Source organism: Cryptomeria japonica, chromosome 10 (genome assembly GCF_030272615.1).
Source record: "Cryptomeria japonica chromosome 10, Sugi_1.0, whole genome shotgun sequence".
Classification (NCBI taxonomy): domain Eukaryota; kingdom Viridiplantae; phylum Streptophyta; class Pinopsida; order Cupressales; family Cupressaceae; genus Cryptomeria; species Cryptomeria japonica.
Genome location: NC_081414.1, coordinates 300,553,861 through 300,574,355, shown reverse-complemented (window position 1 = coordinate 300,574,355; position 20,495 = coordinate 300,553,861). Strand labels below are relative to the sequence as shown.

Genomic DNA, 20,495 nt, shown 5'->3' with positions numbered 1-20,495 from the left:
TTTGTAAGTACTCTTATGTGATTGGATTTATAAAGAGAAAAGGAAATTGTATTGATGTTACCCATGTACAACCTATGGCATTGCAAATCAATGTGGTTTGTATTTATTTATTGTAGTGTTATTATTTGTATTGCCTAAACGAACTATTAATGTTAATGAATTTAAATGAACTAAGAAACAATAATTTTCTTATCAACACTAAGGGAGCCATTTCATTGTTAACAAAGAAAGAACTATTTTCGAGAAAAATACAATCTATGAAAATATAGAAGAAACCCAATGATCTTTGACCTCTTTCAAGGCTTTTGCTTCCTAGCAATTTTCAACCCACAAACCATATACATAAGAAAATCTAAAATTAAGAATTGTGATAAATAATATTGAACACCCATAAAATATAATGCATTCATATATACCAAGAGAATAGTATTGATATCAAATTATTTGATTTAAATATATCCAAATCCTAATCTTTATCTATATCTTTTAACATTCATAGAGACATCAAGTCATATGATACTTTTACTAAAATATTACCATTATTAACTCAAGATCTAAAATCACTCCAAGTGCAATAATTGTATGATCGTATTTAATTATTATAATCTTGAAAATACTTAAATTTATTATTTAACATCTGATAAAGCTTTCCTTTGCTATTTTTTAAATATTAGATCTCTATAAAGAAAGACTGACCATAAATATTGTCGAACACTTAGATATATATGAATCCAATATGACATGTTTCCTGCCTTAAATACCAACTTTTATAGAGTCACTTTTCAGAAAAGACAAATCAATGCATTTACTATAGTGGCAAGTACAAGAAAATGCAAACAAACTTAAATAACATGTTCCAAGCTAAGAAAGACAAAATTAAAGAGAAACCATTATTCTGTAGATGGTTAAGGATGTGGCATGGAAGAAACCAAGCAATCAGGTACTTTTAAGGCCACCCTTGAGCAGCTCGATAGTCTGTGTGTTTGTCTTGAATGATTTGGCTAGAACATCATCGGGGATACCGGGTGTGAAGAGAGTAGAAGGGACTGACACGGTGCCTGCATTGGCGCTCCCAAAGGCAGAAACAGCCAAGGCCTCAAAGGCAGCATCCATGTTGAGTTGGTAATGGAGGAGTCCTTTAGGAAACACAAATAAATCCCCTGAAATGAGGGTCTGTGTGAAGAACTTTCCTGTGGTGTCCACAACTCCAACTAGGAGAGTTTCGTCCACAAGAAACATAAGTTCAGAAGTGCGAGGGTTAGTTTGAGGAGGGGTTAGTCCGCCCGCCGGGAACTGCAGCACTGCCATTGACAGGCCCAACCCGTTCAGCGCCAGAAACTCTGCGGCCACCGCCTTCATCACTTTTACTACTGTCTGCCCTGTTAAATTGTTGTTTCCCACATCTCGGAATCCAGTGAAAGTGAAGAAATTGCCAGTCAAATTAAGTGCGTTGTGCCCAGCCAAAACAATGAAATCGGTGAGAATGTCAGGATCGGAAGTGTAGATTACGCCAACACTACTGAATGCCACTAAAATCTACACACATACAAACATATACATATACATATATATATATATATATACACACACACACACACATAATTATACATATACATACATGCATATACATATATGTGTGTGATCTATATATATATATATATACATACATATATTATATATACATAGATATATAGATACACATACACATACATACTCTCTCTCTCTCTCTCTCACACACACACACACACATACACAAACACACACACACACACACACACACACATATTCAAAATATCATATTGATTGCATAACCATTCACTTGATTCCTAATTAAGATATATATATTCAAAACATATTCATGTGTTAAAGAATTTTAATTAAAACAAGTAACAATAAATAGTAATGTCACATTGGGGTGTAACATGTTTGTTTTATCATAACAAGATTGATGTTTTATTTCTTGAAGAAACCAAAATTAACACACACATATGTGTGTATGTATGTATGTATGTATCTATGTATGTATGTATGTATGTATGGATGGATGTATGCATGAATGTATGTATGTATATATGTATGCATGTACGTATGTATGTATGTATTTCATGTTCAAAATATCATATTGATTGCATAATCATTCACTTGATTCCTAATCAAGATATATATATATATATATAAAACATATTCATGTGTTAAAGAATTTTAACTAAAACAAGTAACAATAAATAGTAATGTCACGTTGGGGTGTAACATATTTTTTTTATGATAACAAGATTGATGTTTTATTGCTTCAAGAAACCAAAATTACAAATAAGTTTTTGCTCAAGTTGTTGATAGACTTTAGCCTAATGCTTAGTTTTGTTGTAGTTCATCCAAAGGGACTTCTAGATGGATTTTCATTTTAGGGAACCCTTTAGTTGTGCAAGGTAATTAGATTGATCTCTATAGAAACAGTCTTTATGTAGATCTCACCTTACTCTCTACCCAAGCCAATTTGAAGCTCACAAATATGTGTTCCCCTAACTCCTAGGTTGCTATAAAGGTGTTGCGAGATAAACTCACATTGTGGGTAGATATTTCTATTCACACCCATTGGATGACAGAGATTTTAATACCCCTCTTTTTCCTTTCAAGAATTTGGGAAGGTTGGAGGACTAGTTGAACAACATGCTAGGCCTTATATATTTACAAAATGGAATGGGGTTGATGGACATTGAATTTAGGGATAACATCTTAAACTAGTATAATAGAAGGCTTGGAGCTTACCTTATTTAAGTTAAGTTGAACAGATTCATCATTTCAAATGGTTGGAATGTGCTCCCAGATATTTGTCTTCAAGTCCTCCAATGAACTACTTCTGACCATAATCCTCTCCTTTTTTAATGAAATCTTGACCCTAAAAAAAACCCCTTCCCATTCCATTTTCAAATCATGTGGAGCCTTCACCCAAAATTCAAAAACCTTTTGCAATCATGGTAAAATAACCCAATCTATGGTACTTATATGTTTAGAGTTGTGTCTAAACTCTATTACAGAGGTGCCAACATTAGCCATCTAGTTTTTTTTATCAACACACAGTCTCATGTAAATAGAGTTACACAAGTATGAACAAGATTCCTAAATAATTATAGGAGAGTTTAAGATATTGATGAACAAAGATGAAAATGATTCCTATATAGATCTAGCAAGTACCACGGGTGGTTACCCATGTATAGTGGTAGATTGATCACTTTTTTATGAACACGATAATAATTTTTAATACATGTATAGAATTAAAGAGGTTAGGATCCCCAAGCACTAGCATTGTGCCTCTATGGGAGATGTTAATGAAAGAAATTGAAAATCAGTAGTTGTTATTAAGGGGGAGTGTTAGAATGATTAATCCCTACAACCAATTAAGTAGTGATTACTACATTAGATAAGCCATTACTAGAGAATTAAAGATTTGTGTATCTTAAATTTTATCTTATTACCATAAATATTATTCTACAATAATCGATGTGATGTCTACCCTCTATAAACCTTAAGTTATGATTCATTGATGCATCATATTATCAATTCATAGTAGCTCCTTCATAGCTATTTACCTTACTATATTTTGCAAGAGTTTGTGATTGTTCTACTCACTCTTTAGAGTCCAACTATGCATAGCTATAAAGAGCTATGAAGCTCAATTGTAATTTTTTAATTAATTTGATTTAGATAATTATGTTTCTATTTCTACTTCCTCTATTTTTGACAATTATGGAAAAAAATAAACTCGTGCAAAAATTAAAAAAGAAAGTATGTGATAAGCTTAGCATCAAGATTTGATAGTGGCAAAACATTCTAATTTATTTTTAATTTACAAAGTTTGATTTGGGAATTGAAATTTGTGCATAAATATGGATGCCTAAATTAGCTTATATTTTCCAACATATGGTCTATGGTTTAGCCAATACTTTTATTTTGAGTTTGAGGTTGAAAGTATGATAATTATGTACATTTGTAAGTACACTTATGTGATTGGATTTATGAAGAGAAAAGAAAATTATATTGATGTTACCCATGTACAACCTATGGCATTGCAAATTGGTGTGGTTTGTATTTCTTTATTTATTGTAGTGTTATTATTTGTATTGCCTAAATGATCTATTAATGTTAATGAATTTAAATGCACTGAGAAACAATAAATTTGTTATCAACACTAAGGTGGCCACTTCATTGTTAACAAAGAAAGGACTATTTACGAGAAAAATACAATCTATGAAAATATATGGAAGCAACCCCATGATCTCTGGCCTCCTTGAAGGCTTTTGCTCCCTAGCAACTTTCAATCCACAAACCATATACATAAGAAAACCTAAAATTAAGAATTGTGATAAATAATATTGAACACCCATAAAAGATAATACATTCATATATATCAAGAGAATAATATTGATATCAAATTATTTGATTTAAATCTATCCAAATCCTAATCTTTCTCTATATCTTTTAACATTCATAAAGACATCAAGTCATATGATACTTTTACTAAAATATTTAAAATGTCTTATGCTTTACCATTATTAACTCAAGATCTAAAATCACTCCAAATGCAATAATTGTATGATCATACTTAATTATTATAATCTTTAAAATATTTAAATTTATTAGTTAACATCTTATAAAGCTTTTCTTTGCTGTTTTTTAAATATTAGATATCTATAAAGAAAGATTGACCATAAATATTGTCCAACACTTGGATATATAAGAGTCCAATATGACATGTCTCCTATCTTAAATATAAACTTTTATTGATTCACTTTTCAGTAAAGACAAATCAATGCATTTACTGTAGTGGCAAGTACAAGAGAACGCAACCAAACTAAAATAACATGTTCAAAGGTAAGAAAGACGAAAGAAAAGAGAAACCGTTATTCTGTAGATGGTTAAGGATGTGGGATGGAAGAAAACAAGCAATCAGGGATTTTTAAGGCCACCCTTGAGCAGCTCGATAGTTTGTGTGCTTGTCTTGAAAGATTTGGCCAGAACATCGTCGGGGATACCGGTTGTGAAGAGAGTAGAAGGGACTGACACGGTGCCTGCATTGGCGCTCCCAAAGGCAGAAACAGCCAAGGCCTCGAAGGCAGCATCTGTGTTCAGTTGGTAATGGAGCAGTCCTTTCGGAAACACAAATAAATCCCCTGAAATGAGGGTCTGTGTGAAGAGCTTTCCCGTGGTGTCCACAACTCCAACAAGGAGAGTTCCGTCCACAAGATACAGAAGTTCAGAAGCGCGGGGGTGAGTGTGAGGAGGGTTCAGTCCGCCCGCTGGGAACTGTAGCACAGCCATTGACACGGCAGACCCATTCAGCGCCGGAAACTCTGCCGCCACCGCCTTCGTCACTTTTACTGCTGTCTGGCCCGTTAAATTGTTGTTTCCCACATCTCGGAATCCAGTGAAAGTGAAGAAATTGCCAGTCAAATTAAGTGCGTTCTGCCCAGCCGGAACAACGAAATCGGTGAGAATATCAGGATCAGATGCGTAGATTATGCCAACGCTACTGAATACCACTAAAATTGCCATCAAACAGGCTCCATTAAATTCCATCTCTTTCTCAATAATACTACAGAAAGGAGGAATTCTGAATGTTTGGGTGTGAGGACTAGTAGTTAGAAAGCGTGTATTTATAGGACAACCAGACTTTACGTTGCAGAGAATTGCGAGGACTTCAATGGTGAAGCCGGCTTTGTTTTGGATGTCTTCTCCGTGGGTTCCCCGCCAGCGGCCATGCTGGAATTCAAAATGTTTATAAAACGTACACCGGATTCTCCCACGAAATTTGACCACCTCGATCTACACAATATCTTGATTGTCTGGTTCAATTTTAGATTGAGAATATACGTATCATGATTTTGATTGCTCAGTCATACATAGATAATTTTCTAATTTACACCGCCTCGCAAAGTTATAAACCCACATATATTGCAAATTATTATCATCTGGAAGACTGAGCATATGCGTGATGCGACTTGCATATTTTGTGTATAGACCTTTTAGAAAGGAAATTATTGATGTCAGCTGTTGAATTCATTGTTTACTTAGCAATTTAACGTTTTTTTTATGTACCTTTTTAACATTAAATTGTACATTTGTGATTGTCTTCTTATAGTAATCTAACATATTATGTTTGTCTTTTAAATCTTAAATTGACATTTCTTTCTTTTAAAACTCATTAGTTTTATTTTATATATTGATTTTTCTTCTTGTGTTAAGTTAGGTTTCTTTCTCAATTCTTGTCTATTTTCATTAATTCTTTTTTTCATCTATTTTCATATACCAGATCTTATATGTACCAACTTTTTTAGATTCACAATATTATTAACCTTTATTAGATTGTACATGATCCATACCTTGAAATCTGCACTCCCTTAATGTAGATCAATTCTATAATGCACAAGAGTGATCACGCGTGATGTAGCCCTGACCTAAAATTCAAAAGATCGACCTCTACCCTTTTGGCATAGATGTTGGGAATCAACTTTGCACATGTTTATGTGATGATTCATTGTGTCTTGTTGTTTAAAATCGTTCATTTCAACATTAATTTACATCCAATAATTAGTTAACATCCAATTTATCAAGGAGCATTCAATATGAACATTTCAACTTGGTGCTTTAAAAGGAATAAATATTGCATTAGACTTGGTATCCTAAATGACTTCCAGGTCCAATTGTTGTCTATCAATATTTGTCAAGGGAATTACATGAGGAGAATATGATCACTCTCCTTTCAACAATTTCCTGAAAGTATTTCTAATGAATTTCAATCCTTAAGCACTGATGGAAAAAAGAGATTGGAGTGACTCATGTTGTAGAACTACACATTTTTAACTAGATCATATTTGTATGTCACATATCTTGTTCCACAAGATTCATGTACATACATGAAGTCACCCTTTTTAGAAGTACAATTTTGGAAAAAGTTCAATGATAGTATAGGATTATCTATCTAACTAAATCAAATCTTGAGTGATGTTCTTCTCCAAGGCTGTAATATCCTTATGCAAAGACTTTTTCTAGGAATTCCTCTCCTACTCAACTACCTCTATAGTTTTAGGGTCATAATTGTATGTTAAAAAAATCAATTGACCTATACCTTTCTATTTTTCCTTTGCTAAGAGGAATTATTAACAGAGAACTTTGAGCTTCTTCTTCCCCCTCTAAATCCTCATCTAGATCACCTCTAAAGATAACTTTCTAAAACTCTTATTCATTATGAAATATAATTTTATTGGTCTTTGGCATAAGACTATGCCCATTTTTTCTCTTCAACTCTTGTTGCTCAACCTTAGGAGAATGTTAAATTTCTCTAAATCTTACATTGTGACCATATGTTATCTATGCTTTGTCAATATTTCAAGCAACATAGATCTGTTCACACCTTCACTCTAACTAATGAAGATACATACTTGTGTACTATGAATTCAAACTTAAACCTCTTCTAACTTGATATATTTATATACATTCATAACAACTAAGAACTTTAATATTTTGATGAGATATCATATTTTCATTTCAAACCTCCCTATGGGTTTAATCAACAAGTTTTGATGTATGAGTTATGTCGATATGATTAAAAATACAATGGTGATTTCTTTTTCCTAGACTTGTGTTCAATATTATCACCACTAATGATGCTTCTTACTTTCTCCATAAATATCATATCCTCTTTAAAAATCTATTATATTGAGGGGTGCATAGTTTCATCTTCTATATAGATTATGAATTTGGACTTATTCCAAAAAAATATTTGTTTCAGAATACATAACACTCCACCATTGTCTCTTCCGAGAGTTTTAATCTTATTCTTTAATTGGTTGTCCACAAAAGCCTTAAACTATGACATTTTTTGTTGTTGAATGATTATTGAATAAATATTTCAGTTATTAAAATAATGAAATTCAAATGATGTTTTAAAAAAAAGCAATTTTCTTTTGTGTACATATTTTGAATATAAATGGTTATAATGTGACGACTATTCTTTCATATAGTCATAGGAATGTGAAATTTTATTTTTGACTGTTATATTTATTAATTAGTAGATAGATGAATCATATGCATGAACTAATATATAAATGATTAATGAGATTCCATATTTGATTTTAATATTTTATTGATCTATAAGAGATAGTTATCCAATTTATCTATATATATGTTTATATCTAATTGGAATAACTACGTTGATATTGTATTGAGGTGAATTCATGACAAATTTTAATTCTCTCTCTCAATTAAAAATGGAGAGCAACGTCAAGGGGATGAAGACAAATTGATAAAAATTGGTTCTTTATACTATGTAACAAGAACTTATTTGCATACCTACAACTAGTTTTAAAGTTACATTATTTATTAGTTATTCATGTATGACATTTTTTTGTTAAGGCTTATCCTAGTAATGTTGCATACTATAGGTGTATTAACTGTTCTAGAGTTTTTGCAACTGTCAAGGTCATTATTGTTGTTATCTTGATTGCAAATAAATTTGATAGAGTATGTTATGCTTTCTTTTGAATTTCTTATAGTTCACTCAAGATTAGGATATTTATCTCTACCATGCATTTAGAAGTCTTTGCTCTTTTTATGTTGTTAAGCATATTTTGTTGTGGATTTAATATTTTTACAAAAATAATAAGCTAGTTTTTATAATTTAAATATAATTTTGGTTTTAAAATATTAAATTAAATTCCAATTTTTGAGCATTTAAAGAGGTAGTGTGAAAAAAGAATATGAGATTAATTACGAAGAGTGGGAAGCAAGAAATAAAATAAGTTTACAAAAATATCACCTCTTCACTATTTTCTCTTTGAATGCCTTAGATATGTCCAATGAGCTAGAGTGAGGGGATAGATACAAGTAAATTGCATGCGAATTATTGGTAGAAGAAAAGAAAGTTGACAGAGGTTGACCTATTAACAAAAATGTGGAGGAATATTATGTCACTATTATTATTTTTATTAATTGGTAGGATAAAAGAAGAAGAGAAGTATAGAAGGAGAAAGGGATAAAAAATATAAATGTAAAATGTTTTAGCTCAAATAGTTTTCTAAACTACTATTTTTTTTTTTGGAAACTCATAGTAAAAGATGTTTATTTATTCTATTTGATGGAGAATAAGTTTATATATTTGAAATGTAAAATCTTCATGATTATAGGGTGCATTAAATATCTAAAAATATGCATACATGTTTAGTATGTATGTATGTACATATGTATATGGATATGCATATTTATATTGAATTTATGCATTTATATTTATATGTATAGATAAATTTCAATTCATTCAAACCATTGGCTTATTCATAGGCCATTAATATTGTTCGAGATTTAGCAACAATATGTAGTTGCATTGGAAGTTACATCATATAAATTTTTCTGAGTATATGAAATTGTTGTGTATAAAAGATATTAGTGGGTAAAAAGTTGAAAGGAAATTGATGGGTTTGTAACTACAAGTATTAAGCTACATGATAGTGGTAAAATTAGATCAATAATTGATTATTTGTATAATTGTTACTAGCACTCAAAATGGACTCTCAGTCACCATATAAACTTGAATAGGTTTGCCTTGCTAAATAATATCTAGATTGACTTGATAGCTAAGTATACCATGTGTTCCATATGATCTATAGACACAAACACAGATAGTAGATGTCTACTTCATAATGATAAATAATAGTTTTTATACTACAAAATAAAAGTTCAGAAATTAAGCACTATTTAGTATTAAAGAAACATATCACTTGAATGATTAAAGAAACATACCGGTTGTGAAGAGAGTAGAAGGGACTGACACGGTGCCTGCATTGGCTCTCCCAAAGGTAGAAACAGCCAAGGCCTCGAAGGCAGCATCCGTGTTGAGCTGGTAATGGAGGAGTCCTTTAGGAAACACAAATAAATCCCTTGAAATGAGGGTCTGTGTGAAGAGCTTTCCCGTGGTGTCCATAACTCCAACCAAGAGAGCTCCGTCCACAAGAAACAGAAGTTCAGAAGTGCGGGGGTGAGTGTGAGGAGGGTTCAGTTTGCCCACAGGGAATTGTAGCACCGCCATTGACATGCCCAACCCGTTCAATGCCGGAAACACTGCAACCACCGCCTTCGTCACTTTTACTGCTGTCTGCCCAGTTAAATTGTTGTTTTGCACATTTCAGAATCCCGTGAAAGTGAAGAAACTGCCACTCAAATTAAGTAGGTTCTGCCCCGGCGGAACAAGGAAATCGGTGAGAATATCAGGATCCGATGAGTAGATTGTGCCAACACTACTGAATACCACTAAAATTGCAATCAAACAAGCTCCATTAAATTCCATCTCTTTCTGAATATTAATACTGCAGAAAGGAGGAGTTCTAAAAGTTTGGGTGTGAAGGGAAGTTGATAGAAAGCGTGTATTTATAGGACAGCCAGAGTTTACATTGCAGAGAGTTGCGAGGACATCAATGGTGAAGCCGGCTTTGTTTTCTATCTCCTCTCCTTAGCCCAAGCTAAAATTCAAAATGTTTGGAAACCTATATCGGATTTTCCCACGAAAATTGGCCACCTCAATCTCGATTATGTCAGAGCGATCTACGCAAAAATTTCTTGATTGTGTCGATCAATTTTAATTTAAGAATATACCTATTACGATTTCCTTTTGCTCAATCCTAGTTCGACAATTTTTCTGATTTATACCGTCTTGCAAACTTACAAATAATTATTTATACAATCCGTCTCCTGCAAGACTGAGGCATTGTGTGATTCGACAGGCACATTTTGAGTAGACCATTTTAAGAGGGAATAATCGATGGCAGCTGTTAAATTCATTGTCCATTTAAGCAGTTTAACGTCTTTTGATGTTAGTTATGTTTGTTATTTTTTTTATATTTTAAATTGGTATTTCTTTTTTCTTAAAAAAACATTAATTTAATAATTTTATATTATTATTTGTTAAGTTAGACTTCTCTCAATTCTTGTCCATACTTGAAATCTACAAACCCCCATCCTAGGTCAATTCCATAATGCAAAGGAGTGATGTCACATGGCGCAGCCTTGATCTAACATTAAAAATCTACTTCCATCCTTTTACAATAGATGTAAGGAGTTGACCTTGAACATGTTTATATGATGATTCATTGTGTCTTGCTTATAGGCATTCATATGCAATAATTAGTCACCATCCTACAATATCAAGGAGCATTCACTATGAACAATTCAACTTGGTGCATTGAAAAGAATAATTATTGCATTACATTTTGTATACTAAATGACTTCCATGCTTTTTTTCTATCTACCAACATTTGTAAAGAGATTTAAATAAGGAGAATGTGATTGCTCATCAGTCAACAATCTCAAAATGGTGATCAATCACATTTTCCTCATTTAAATCACTTTTTGTAGGTCATGCACCATTTTCATGTTTTATAAGATTTATGTAAAGCCACAAGGTCACCATTTTGAGAATTACATTTTTTATAAAATTCCAAGGATAGTTTGCAATAACCCCTCTAACTAAATCAACGTTTGAGTTATGTTCTTCCCTAAGGTTGTAATCTCCTCATCATTAGCCTTTCTATGACTTTCTCTCCTCTACTCAACCACTTCAATGGTGTTGGGCTCATAATTCTTTAAAAAAAAAAATTAACAACAATCAAGTGACTTATAACATTCTATTTTTTCCTTTTACCAAGAGGATTTCTTAACTTGGTGAATTTAAGGTTCTTCCTGTACTTCTAAATCCTCGTCTAGATCACCTTACTCTAAAGGAACCTCTTGAAATTATAGTTCATTGTCAAATGTAGTTTTGTTTGTCTTTCATAGAGACTATGCCTCCTTTTTTTGTTCATCTTTCGATTGCTTGAGTTAGTCTAGGAATTGAATAGATTCTTCAAAAAGTATTGCTATTATGAATATTAGAAGCAAATATGTACGTTTGCATATCTCAAAATGATTTTGATTCAAAATATATAGTGAAATTATTTATCTTGATTAATGTGATTGGCTCTTTTATATGATCTTTGTTTAAGTGTTTGAATCTTTATAAAAATGTTGTTCAAAATATTTATATTTGATTCTATGAGAATGACACGCTCTTGTTTATATATATGCCAAAAAATATAGTTTATTTAGTTGATGTTTTATTCTATGAATATATATTTTTAACATTGAATTGTAAGTTTGTGATTGCCTTCTCTCATGCCAATCTAACATATTATGTTTGTCTTTTATTCATATCTTAAATTAAAATTTCTTTCTTCTATATATATTTTTGACATTAGATTGTAAATTTGTGAGTGCCTTCTTAAGGAAATCTAAAATGTTATGATTTCCTTTTATTTATATCTTAAATTTACATTTCTCTGTACTTAAAAAACTCATTAATTTAATATTTTGATAGTATTATTTTTGTTAAGTTGGGCTTCTTTCTCATATCTTGTCTATTTTCATTTATTCCTACTTTAATATATTCTAATTATCTGGACCTTATCTACAATTCTTGAACATTATAATATTATTATCCTTGATTCCAATGTGCCCTATTCATACTTAAAGTTTGCATTCCCACATGGTGTAGATCTAATCTAAAATTCAAAAATTCTACATTCTCCCATCCTAGGTCAATTCCATAATTTAGAGGGGAGATCTCACATAGTGTAGACCTAATCTAAATTTCAAAATATCAACTTCCATCATTTCACAATAGATGTCAGAAGTTGACTTAGTACATGCTTATGTGATGATTCATTGTGTGTTGCTTATAGGCATTCATTGTAGTATAAATTCATGCCCAATAATTAGTCACTATCCTAGAACATCAATGAACATTTCAAGTTGGTCCATTGAAAGGAATACTTATAGTGTTACATTGTGTATCCTAAATGACTTTGATGCTTGTTTTCTATCTATAAACATTTGTAAAGGGATTAATTGAGGAGAATGTGATTGCTCATAAGACAAGAATCTCTCCAAGGTATTTCTTAAAAATATCAATCCTTAAGTATCGATAGAAAATAGATATTGGATATACCAAGGTTGTAGAGGTACACATTTTTCTATATTATTTTTGTAGGTCATGTACCATATTCATGTTCTACAAGATTGATCTAGAGCCACATGATCACCATTTTGAGAATTGTAGTTTTGTAAAAGTCCAAGGATAGTCTAGGATTAGCCTTCCTATTAGTTTCCCTCCTTCAACTCATCTACGTTACTAGTATTTTTTATTAGGATGAAAAAGGTTTTTAAGGGGCCCAGAAACCATTACAATCTGAGAACTGCCATCAATTAATGGACTAGACTACCTAACAACAAACAACAAGTTTTAGGAAGGATCTGAAACCTTATGGACTTACAAGCATCCATAACCCAAAACCCAAAGATTGCACAAATCATTAAAAAAAATACAGAGTAGCTGCAACTAGTCAAACACAAGCCAAACTTCAAGATAGAAACATTAAAAAACCAGGTTGGCCCAAGAAGAGAGTCTAAATAATCAAATAATAAACCTCAAAAAACCAAGAATGAGGGTTTTCAGGAACCCACAAGCAACAAGAAGCGTTTTCCCAGGCTCCCATAACCTGTAATAGAAAATCTAGCCCACAAAAATCCATGAAGCCTAAACCTAATAAAAAACAAACACTGACCAAACTGGACACTTGAAAACTACTAGCATGCAGCTAGTCCCTAAAAAAAACCAAAAAACATAGGGTTTTTCCAGGCTCCCTCAACCTCAAGAGTGAGTTTTGCATGGCTCTCACAAGTTGTCAAAGCCTAGACAATATCATATCTTACTAAAAGGACAATCTAAGACACAAGGACACATGATTTAAACAAGGCTCTCTTAACCTTAAACTTGAGGAAGAACAACACTGAGAAAATCATACCCTCCATCCTCTCCACCTCAATAGGAGAATAAGGAAGGAAATAAATATGAAGACTAGTCTTTTCTCCAAAACAGTCAAGAGACAACACATCATCAACTTCCCAACAACATTTCCCAGTCTTAACCACAGCATCCACCTTCACCTCTAAAGAAGATTGGGCCATCTCTATAGGAAAATCCAGAGAAAAAAAGAGACATTGAGGAAAAAACTAAAGGAAAAAGGAGAAACCAACCCAAGGACCAAGAGGGATAGAAATATTCAAAATCACCCATAGAAAGGGTGAACCAAATGACACCCAGAGGACCACAACGAAGGGCTCCAAAAAAGAAAGATAAGGAGGATAACCCATATCAGAGAAAATGTTGCCATCCCCCACAAAGCACATAAGGTCCATAATCCTCAAAAAGAAGAGACCACCTTCCAAGAAATAGGGCTACACAACCAGGGCAACAACATCTCCCAAAATGATAGCAGAAGAAGCAAAAGAAACCCCAAACGTAGCCCACCTGCTTTGCCCATGAACCAAACCAGCCATCTGGAAGAAAATCAGGCCAAATAAGGGTATCTTTGCAAAAGGAAAGCATCCAAAAGTAGCCCCAATTGAGGAAAGAACAACTGCACTAGGGCCTATGTGCCTTCTTTGTAGGGTGTATATACTACTAGATTTAAGTTTTTCGATCTAATTGGATTTATGTTCAAACACTAGGACACATGTGTGAAGGAGAGCAAAGACAACGCAGGCAAGGAAGTGCAGGAAAAGTTGGGGTAAGGAGCATATTGCCCTTGAGTAAGGCTTTCGTCTTAATCATCGCTTTAATGGTTCAGAATCTGTGTTGGCTCTAACGTTTTATTTTTATGGTGCACGGCTTATGAACCCATTATACACCCTGAGAAGTATGAAGCAGATGCTGGATACCATAAACTGGCTTTTTAAGGACTCCTTTATGTTCCCTTCCACACAACCTTTGAGATACAGAATGTTAAGGGTTCGAAGACCATGGGATATTCTGGAGAGTGACGATGAGTTACAAATTGACGTTCGATTTTCCCAGCTCCTCAGAGGAGGACGTCATGATGTGCGTTGACGACAGTTCTCTCGCTATCAAATCACAACGTAAATAGGAGAAAGCGGATGTCAATTCTTGGTTGGGTAGAAGCAACACTACCCAAAATTCAAGACTTGTACTGCCTGACAACAGCAAAAAAACATTTTTGTAATATGGTTGGCTCTTTTAGATTTTCTTACATAGAGGTTACATAGAGTAGCATGTTCTAAATTTAATTAATGAAAAAATAAATTCTTGAAGGAAAGATTTTAAGATTTTGTTTGAATAATTTGTCAGATTGTTTATTATTTACATTTATTATTGACATGATTTTATATATTGATAAGTATATTCATTATTAATTATAAGTTTCAAGGAAATTGAAAAGTGTTATATTTTTCATATCACATTTGTTAGTATGTTTCTTATGTGAATTGGTTAAGCTGATAAGGATATGAAACATTTTTAAGGATCATTTGAGCAACCCTTTATTCAACATATGTGAGATTTTTTATATTTATAGTGGATGTGTGTGTGTGTGTGTTTTTATATGCAAGGTCTCTTATCTTTGTAGTTTGTACATGAATGCACATCAAGATGTATTGTAGTGATATGTAAGTTTTCTTTTCTTTTCTTTTCTTTTCTATTTTAAACTCTATTTCACCCATTGGAGTAGGCACCAATTTAGGATATTTGAATAATTATTTTTTTATAAAAATATATCGTATTTTTAATCCTTTAATGTTAGTTGTAGTTTACCATTCTACATATCTCAATTCTACAAATATATTACTATCTTAAGCGGGGCTATTCAAGTGTTATTTTTTGTGGATTGTGTTTTATGTCATTTATTATAATCATTCATGAAGGGTAACATATATAATTGAATAAATATTTTGGTGAAACAAGTGGCATATATTTAGCCTCATGAATCAACTATTATTTGTACATAAGAGATTAGTGTTCGTGTTAGTATCAATTATCACAATAAAAATTAGTGAGAAAATTAGGAATTCTTTGGTAGATAAGGTATGGTGTATAGATAACCCTTGTTTCATCTAAAACACTAACCATAGGAACACTCCTTTCAACTAGTAGAGCATTAAGATGGAGTTACTCTCTCTCTTGAATTATTCTTTAACTACCCTTACTTGATCATAAGTGTTGTGTCAATGTCCTAAGTTGACATTTCTTGGTCTTAGAAGTTGATCTTATTTTTAGGGTTCGAGCAAGATAAATGTTTTAGAGCCAACACTTGCATAGATTTGAAATATTAAGCCTAAGACTTTGGGTAGGTATTTTTTGTTTCATTTCAAAAAAAATGTTGGTTCTCAACTCTTGAGATTAGCATGTTTGATTTTGTTGGTCAACATTTATGGTGCTAGAAGTAGGGCATAATATGATATTTTTTTCTCTTTTATTGGTTATGATGGGATTTTCCTATCTTTAGTGTAGTATTCTTGGCATTCTTAATGATATCAATGTTTTTCCTAGGGATATTGAGAGCCTACTTCTAAGAAATACATTAGAATTTTGTAAGATCATTTAAGTAGTTTGGGTATGATGAATGATTATGTTGCATGTAATGTGTTCGTTTCCACACTATTTGATGAATCCTTTTCGTAGTAAATATTTTCACCTTCTCAATTCATTCATGGAAATAGCTAAGAGATATTATGTTATATCAATTTGTTAGATTCATTCATTTCTAAGTGGATTTTGAGTAATTTACATGCACCAAAAGAATGTGGTTATTTATAATTTTAAAAATATTAAATAAACCTATTTTCTCATTTTTAATTCTTAATGCCATTGCTTTGTGTCTTTTTCTCAATTCTCTTGATGGTTTGACTATAGTGTTCATTACAATGTCGCTCCCAAAGTGAAAAAATTAGAATGCACCTTTAAAGAGGAAATTTCTCTTGGTTAACATCTCATGCCTCAATTATGTAAATCTGCATACTCCATGATTATTAATTTAAAGATTATAGGGCTTGTTCCAATTTCATGACTCCTTTAGTTTATCAAAATTTTAATTTGAGTTATATATATTTTTGTTATCTTGTATATTCATTATGAAAATATATAGTTCATAAATTCACTAGTGTTTCTCCCTGTTTTTTATGTATCTAATGTATATAATTTGATCTTGACACCCCCTAAGCTCTATTAATTTTTTATAACTTAACCATCATGTATAATAGATTTTGAATAAGATGATGACAAGAATGAGGAGATTTTAGTATCCTTTCAACCTATTGAGATTAATTAAACAAGTGGGCTAGGTATTCTAAGTAAATATTATGTTATTTTATCCCTATATTCCCTCACCACATGTAATATTAAGGTTCTCCTATTATAGATATGTGTGAAATAATTGATATTTCATCATGTGTGGTTGATTTGGATGATGATAATGAAGTTGTCAAGATCTCAATTCTTTTTTTTTCTCATAAACACAAATGAATCCATCATGATAGACATTTCTCATTAAATTAGCATGAATTCACTTTACAACCAAGCTAATCGAGATTTTAAGTTGTTTTATAAGAATAATAATTTTTCTATCCATTTTTTAAAAATATTTTGTAGTGATTCACATGATGGCATGGAAGGAAACATTTTATAAACCACCACCCAATGGGGATATTTTAGAAGAACTTTTTTTCTATTTTTTGTTTGGATTTTGTTGAGAATATACCTAAATAAACTAATAAATTTGTTAGTCATACCAATATCTAGTGTAATGTCCCATCTCCCTTATGCTCTCACTAACTTTTATTGGCATGTGGGTAGCTTGATCAATTAGATTTCCTAAGAGCCTAATCAATGATCCTAATGTTGAAACCACTGACCCTAGTGAATTTGTATAGGAATATTGGGTGAAGAAGAAGCAATGATGAGTAGAATAGGCACAAGTTGATTTGCATCATCAAAATTCGCTCATGCCTTGTGTCATGCCACCACCAACACCTTATATTGATTTAATGTTAAAATAATTAATCTTTGAAAGCAAGTGAAACTCCACCCATAATTTTCTAAAAAATTCAATAGCACCTCAAAATTGGCATGTGGTCAATGGTCAAAGACCATCCACTAGTACTCCCAAAAATGTACCACAATCCATGCATTCCTACACCACCTAATTGGAATTATTATTATTTTTTCTTTGGAGGTATAGTTTGATTTATGAAAGGGTAAATAAAGTATTGGGTTATAGTTTCGTTGGTAATATGTAAATCCAAGATTTATCTATACAATAATTCATCAACATAGAATTGTCATGTCTCCCCTCTCTTTAAAGGTAGAGTATATCTAGATTGTCTTCAATTGATGTAGCTAAATTAACAATGCTTTGCATTAAAGTTGTAGGGAATGATACATGCGGAAGCATATTAATAAAATTCTACATTAAATAAATATTTATTGGAGCACGTTTATGTTATCATTTATAGTTGCTCACAAGGGAGCCTTATTAGGTGGAGGTGTGTGGGGTTTCATTGAGGGGGAATTCATGTGAGTTATTTTCTAGTGGTGGTTGAATTTTTAATATAAAATGTCCTAATAAAACTTCATACTAAAGTATTTTGTGTATAGAAATGTAACGTGAATCACCTACATTTATAATAATAATAAAATAAATAAATAATTACATGTACATTTCAATGTATGAAATAGAGGAATGGAGGTACATTCCTAAATAGTGATCCTATCATGGGCCATGTAAACTAGTAGGAGATATAAAGAACTCTAGATCAATAGTTTAAACCTAGAGTGACCTATATGGTAGATCAATAGAAAGGGAAAATGAGAGGGATATCTCAATCAAGTAGAACGAATATTATTTTTTGATGGATTTATTGCCTTCAAGATTTTATTTTGGTTTGGTGGATGAGAGAAATATAATTTTACTTACATGAATTTTCTAAAAAGCTTTTTACCTTTTTTTTTAAAGGGAGATGTGTCAAACCTATGCAACTAGAAAGATGCAAGAGCTTATCACTAAATTATAGACCAAGAAAGTATGGACATCATGAACAAAAATAATGGTATATGATATGTGCTTCTTTGAAAATTCAACGTTCGACGAGGAAAGTAAGGGGTGATTTTCATATAAGTGTATGTAAGTCACTAATGAGATTAAATATCATGACATCTATCTGTGATATTTGAAAGGAAAATTTTAATGAAAAAAAATTATAAACAATTTTCTCAAAACTCAAGGTTGATTATAAATTTAGGCCCTAAAAGAATAAGAAAAAAGTTGTGTTATTACAATGGATATGAGTAGATACTCTAATTTTTGTTGGGTATGATTTAATTTTTTTTTTTCGAAAGGCTTCTTCAATGTCAAGCAATTTTTATTGGACATGGTTTTCAAATGAGTCAACTAATACTTTTCTCTTCTCTCATTGCCATTTCACTCCACATGGCTGCAATTTCAATCACCTCACTTATAAAGAGGAGAACTATTCTCTCAAATTTTTTCACTTAACTTTTTGATGTTCATGAAGAGGTGAAATTTTTTGGTGTTTGGATCACCCTCCTTTGGCAATTTCATCGTAGACTTTTGTATCCAATAAATCTCTTGAATACTAATAATGGTGTTCATACCATCAAGATAGTCTCCTTACATCTATTTTAGTTTCTAAGTCAACACAACAACATCTCCTTCTCATTATTCTCAATTTTTCGTTTCCACCTTCTACTCTAAAAAATGTCAAGATATACAAATTTATTACAAAGTGTCACCTTGTCTTTAATATCTTGTATCATCCTTTAACAATGTTTATAGCACCATTTAAATTTGGCCTTCCACCATTATTTTGACATTGAAGAAAAGTCTGTATGTTTAAGCCCAAAAAATTCAATCTTAGAGTAACCTTTGAACATAGCTCCTTTTCTATTTTTTAATGAAATTAACTAGTGGTTTGAACTAGCATAGTGAGTCAACCTAGTAAAATTCTACTCTAAATCCAAAAATACTATCCTAGTGGATGTAAGCTTTTCCTATGAGAATAAACCCTAATCTACTTTCAAAAATAATTTTAATATTATAATAAATAATGTATTGTTATTCTAGCTGTTATATTTTTTTATTATTTAAAAATAATATTATTTTATTACAAAAAAATTTATTTTCTAAATAACCATTATGATTCTTATATTATTGTATTTCTAATTATTATAATATATGTTTTTATAATATTATAATATTATGTTATCGTATATTTTATTGTATTTCTAATTATTATAATATTAATATATGTTAGTTGAATAATAAGATATGAAGTTGAAAAAAATGGGCTCTACATATGGTGGTTGGCTGTGGGCAGGAAAAAAAATCAAAATTCCCTCCATTACAAGAACACAGTGCATGGCATAGATCGTCAATAGAATGGGGGAATCTGTGGGTATACCAAGACAGGAGGACAAAATGGTCACATTTACCTGCAGAAAGGAGGATAGTATGGTAAACAACCTTGGACCAATTGGTCGCATTCACACTAGAGATCAAGAATACAACATCTCCAAAGTTTCATTACCAGACCACATCCTTTTACCTCAA

At 31.7% G+C, this 20,495-nt stretch overlaps 3 protein-coding genes across 3 annotated transcripts; all 3 read right to left on the bottom strand.

The window, feature by feature from the left end:
* Window positions 1-936: 936 nt before the first annotated feature.
* On the bottom strand, window positions 937-4,328 carry LOC131040887 (germin-like protein 9-3). The gene is made up of 2 exons (XM_057973841.2): window positions 4,230-4,328; window positions 937-1,536 (listed from the first exon to the last, which is right to left on the bottom strand). The coding sequence occupies exons 1-2, from the start codon at window positions 4,326-4,328 to the stop codon at window positions 937-939; spliced, it is 699 nt and encodes a 232-aa protein (XP_057829824.2).
* Window positions 4,329-4,944: 616 nt separating this feature from the next.
* Window positions 4,945-6,147, bottom strand: LOC131040886 (germin-like protein 9-3). The gene is made up of 2 exons (XM_059212423.1): window positions 6,094-6,147; window positions 4,945-5,757 (listed from the first exon to the last, which is right to left on the bottom strand). The coding sequence occupies exons 1-2, from the start codon at window positions 6,145-6,147 to the stop codon at window positions 4,945-4,947; spliced, it is 867 nt and encodes a 288-aa protein (XP_059068406.1).
* Window positions 6,148-9,775: 3,628 nt separating this feature from the next.
* LOC131858934 (germin-like protein 9-3) lies at window positions 9,776-10,333 on the bottom strand. Its single transcript, XM_059212422.1, has 2 exons — window positions 10,295-10,333; window positions 9,776-10,141 (listed from the first exon to the last, which is right to left on the bottom strand). Exons 1-2 carry the CDS (start codon window positions 10,331-10,333, stop codon window positions 9,776-9,778), a joined length of 405 nt encoding a protein of 134 aa, XP_059068405.1.
* Between the last annotated feature and the right edge of the window lie 10,162 nt (window positions 10,334-20,495).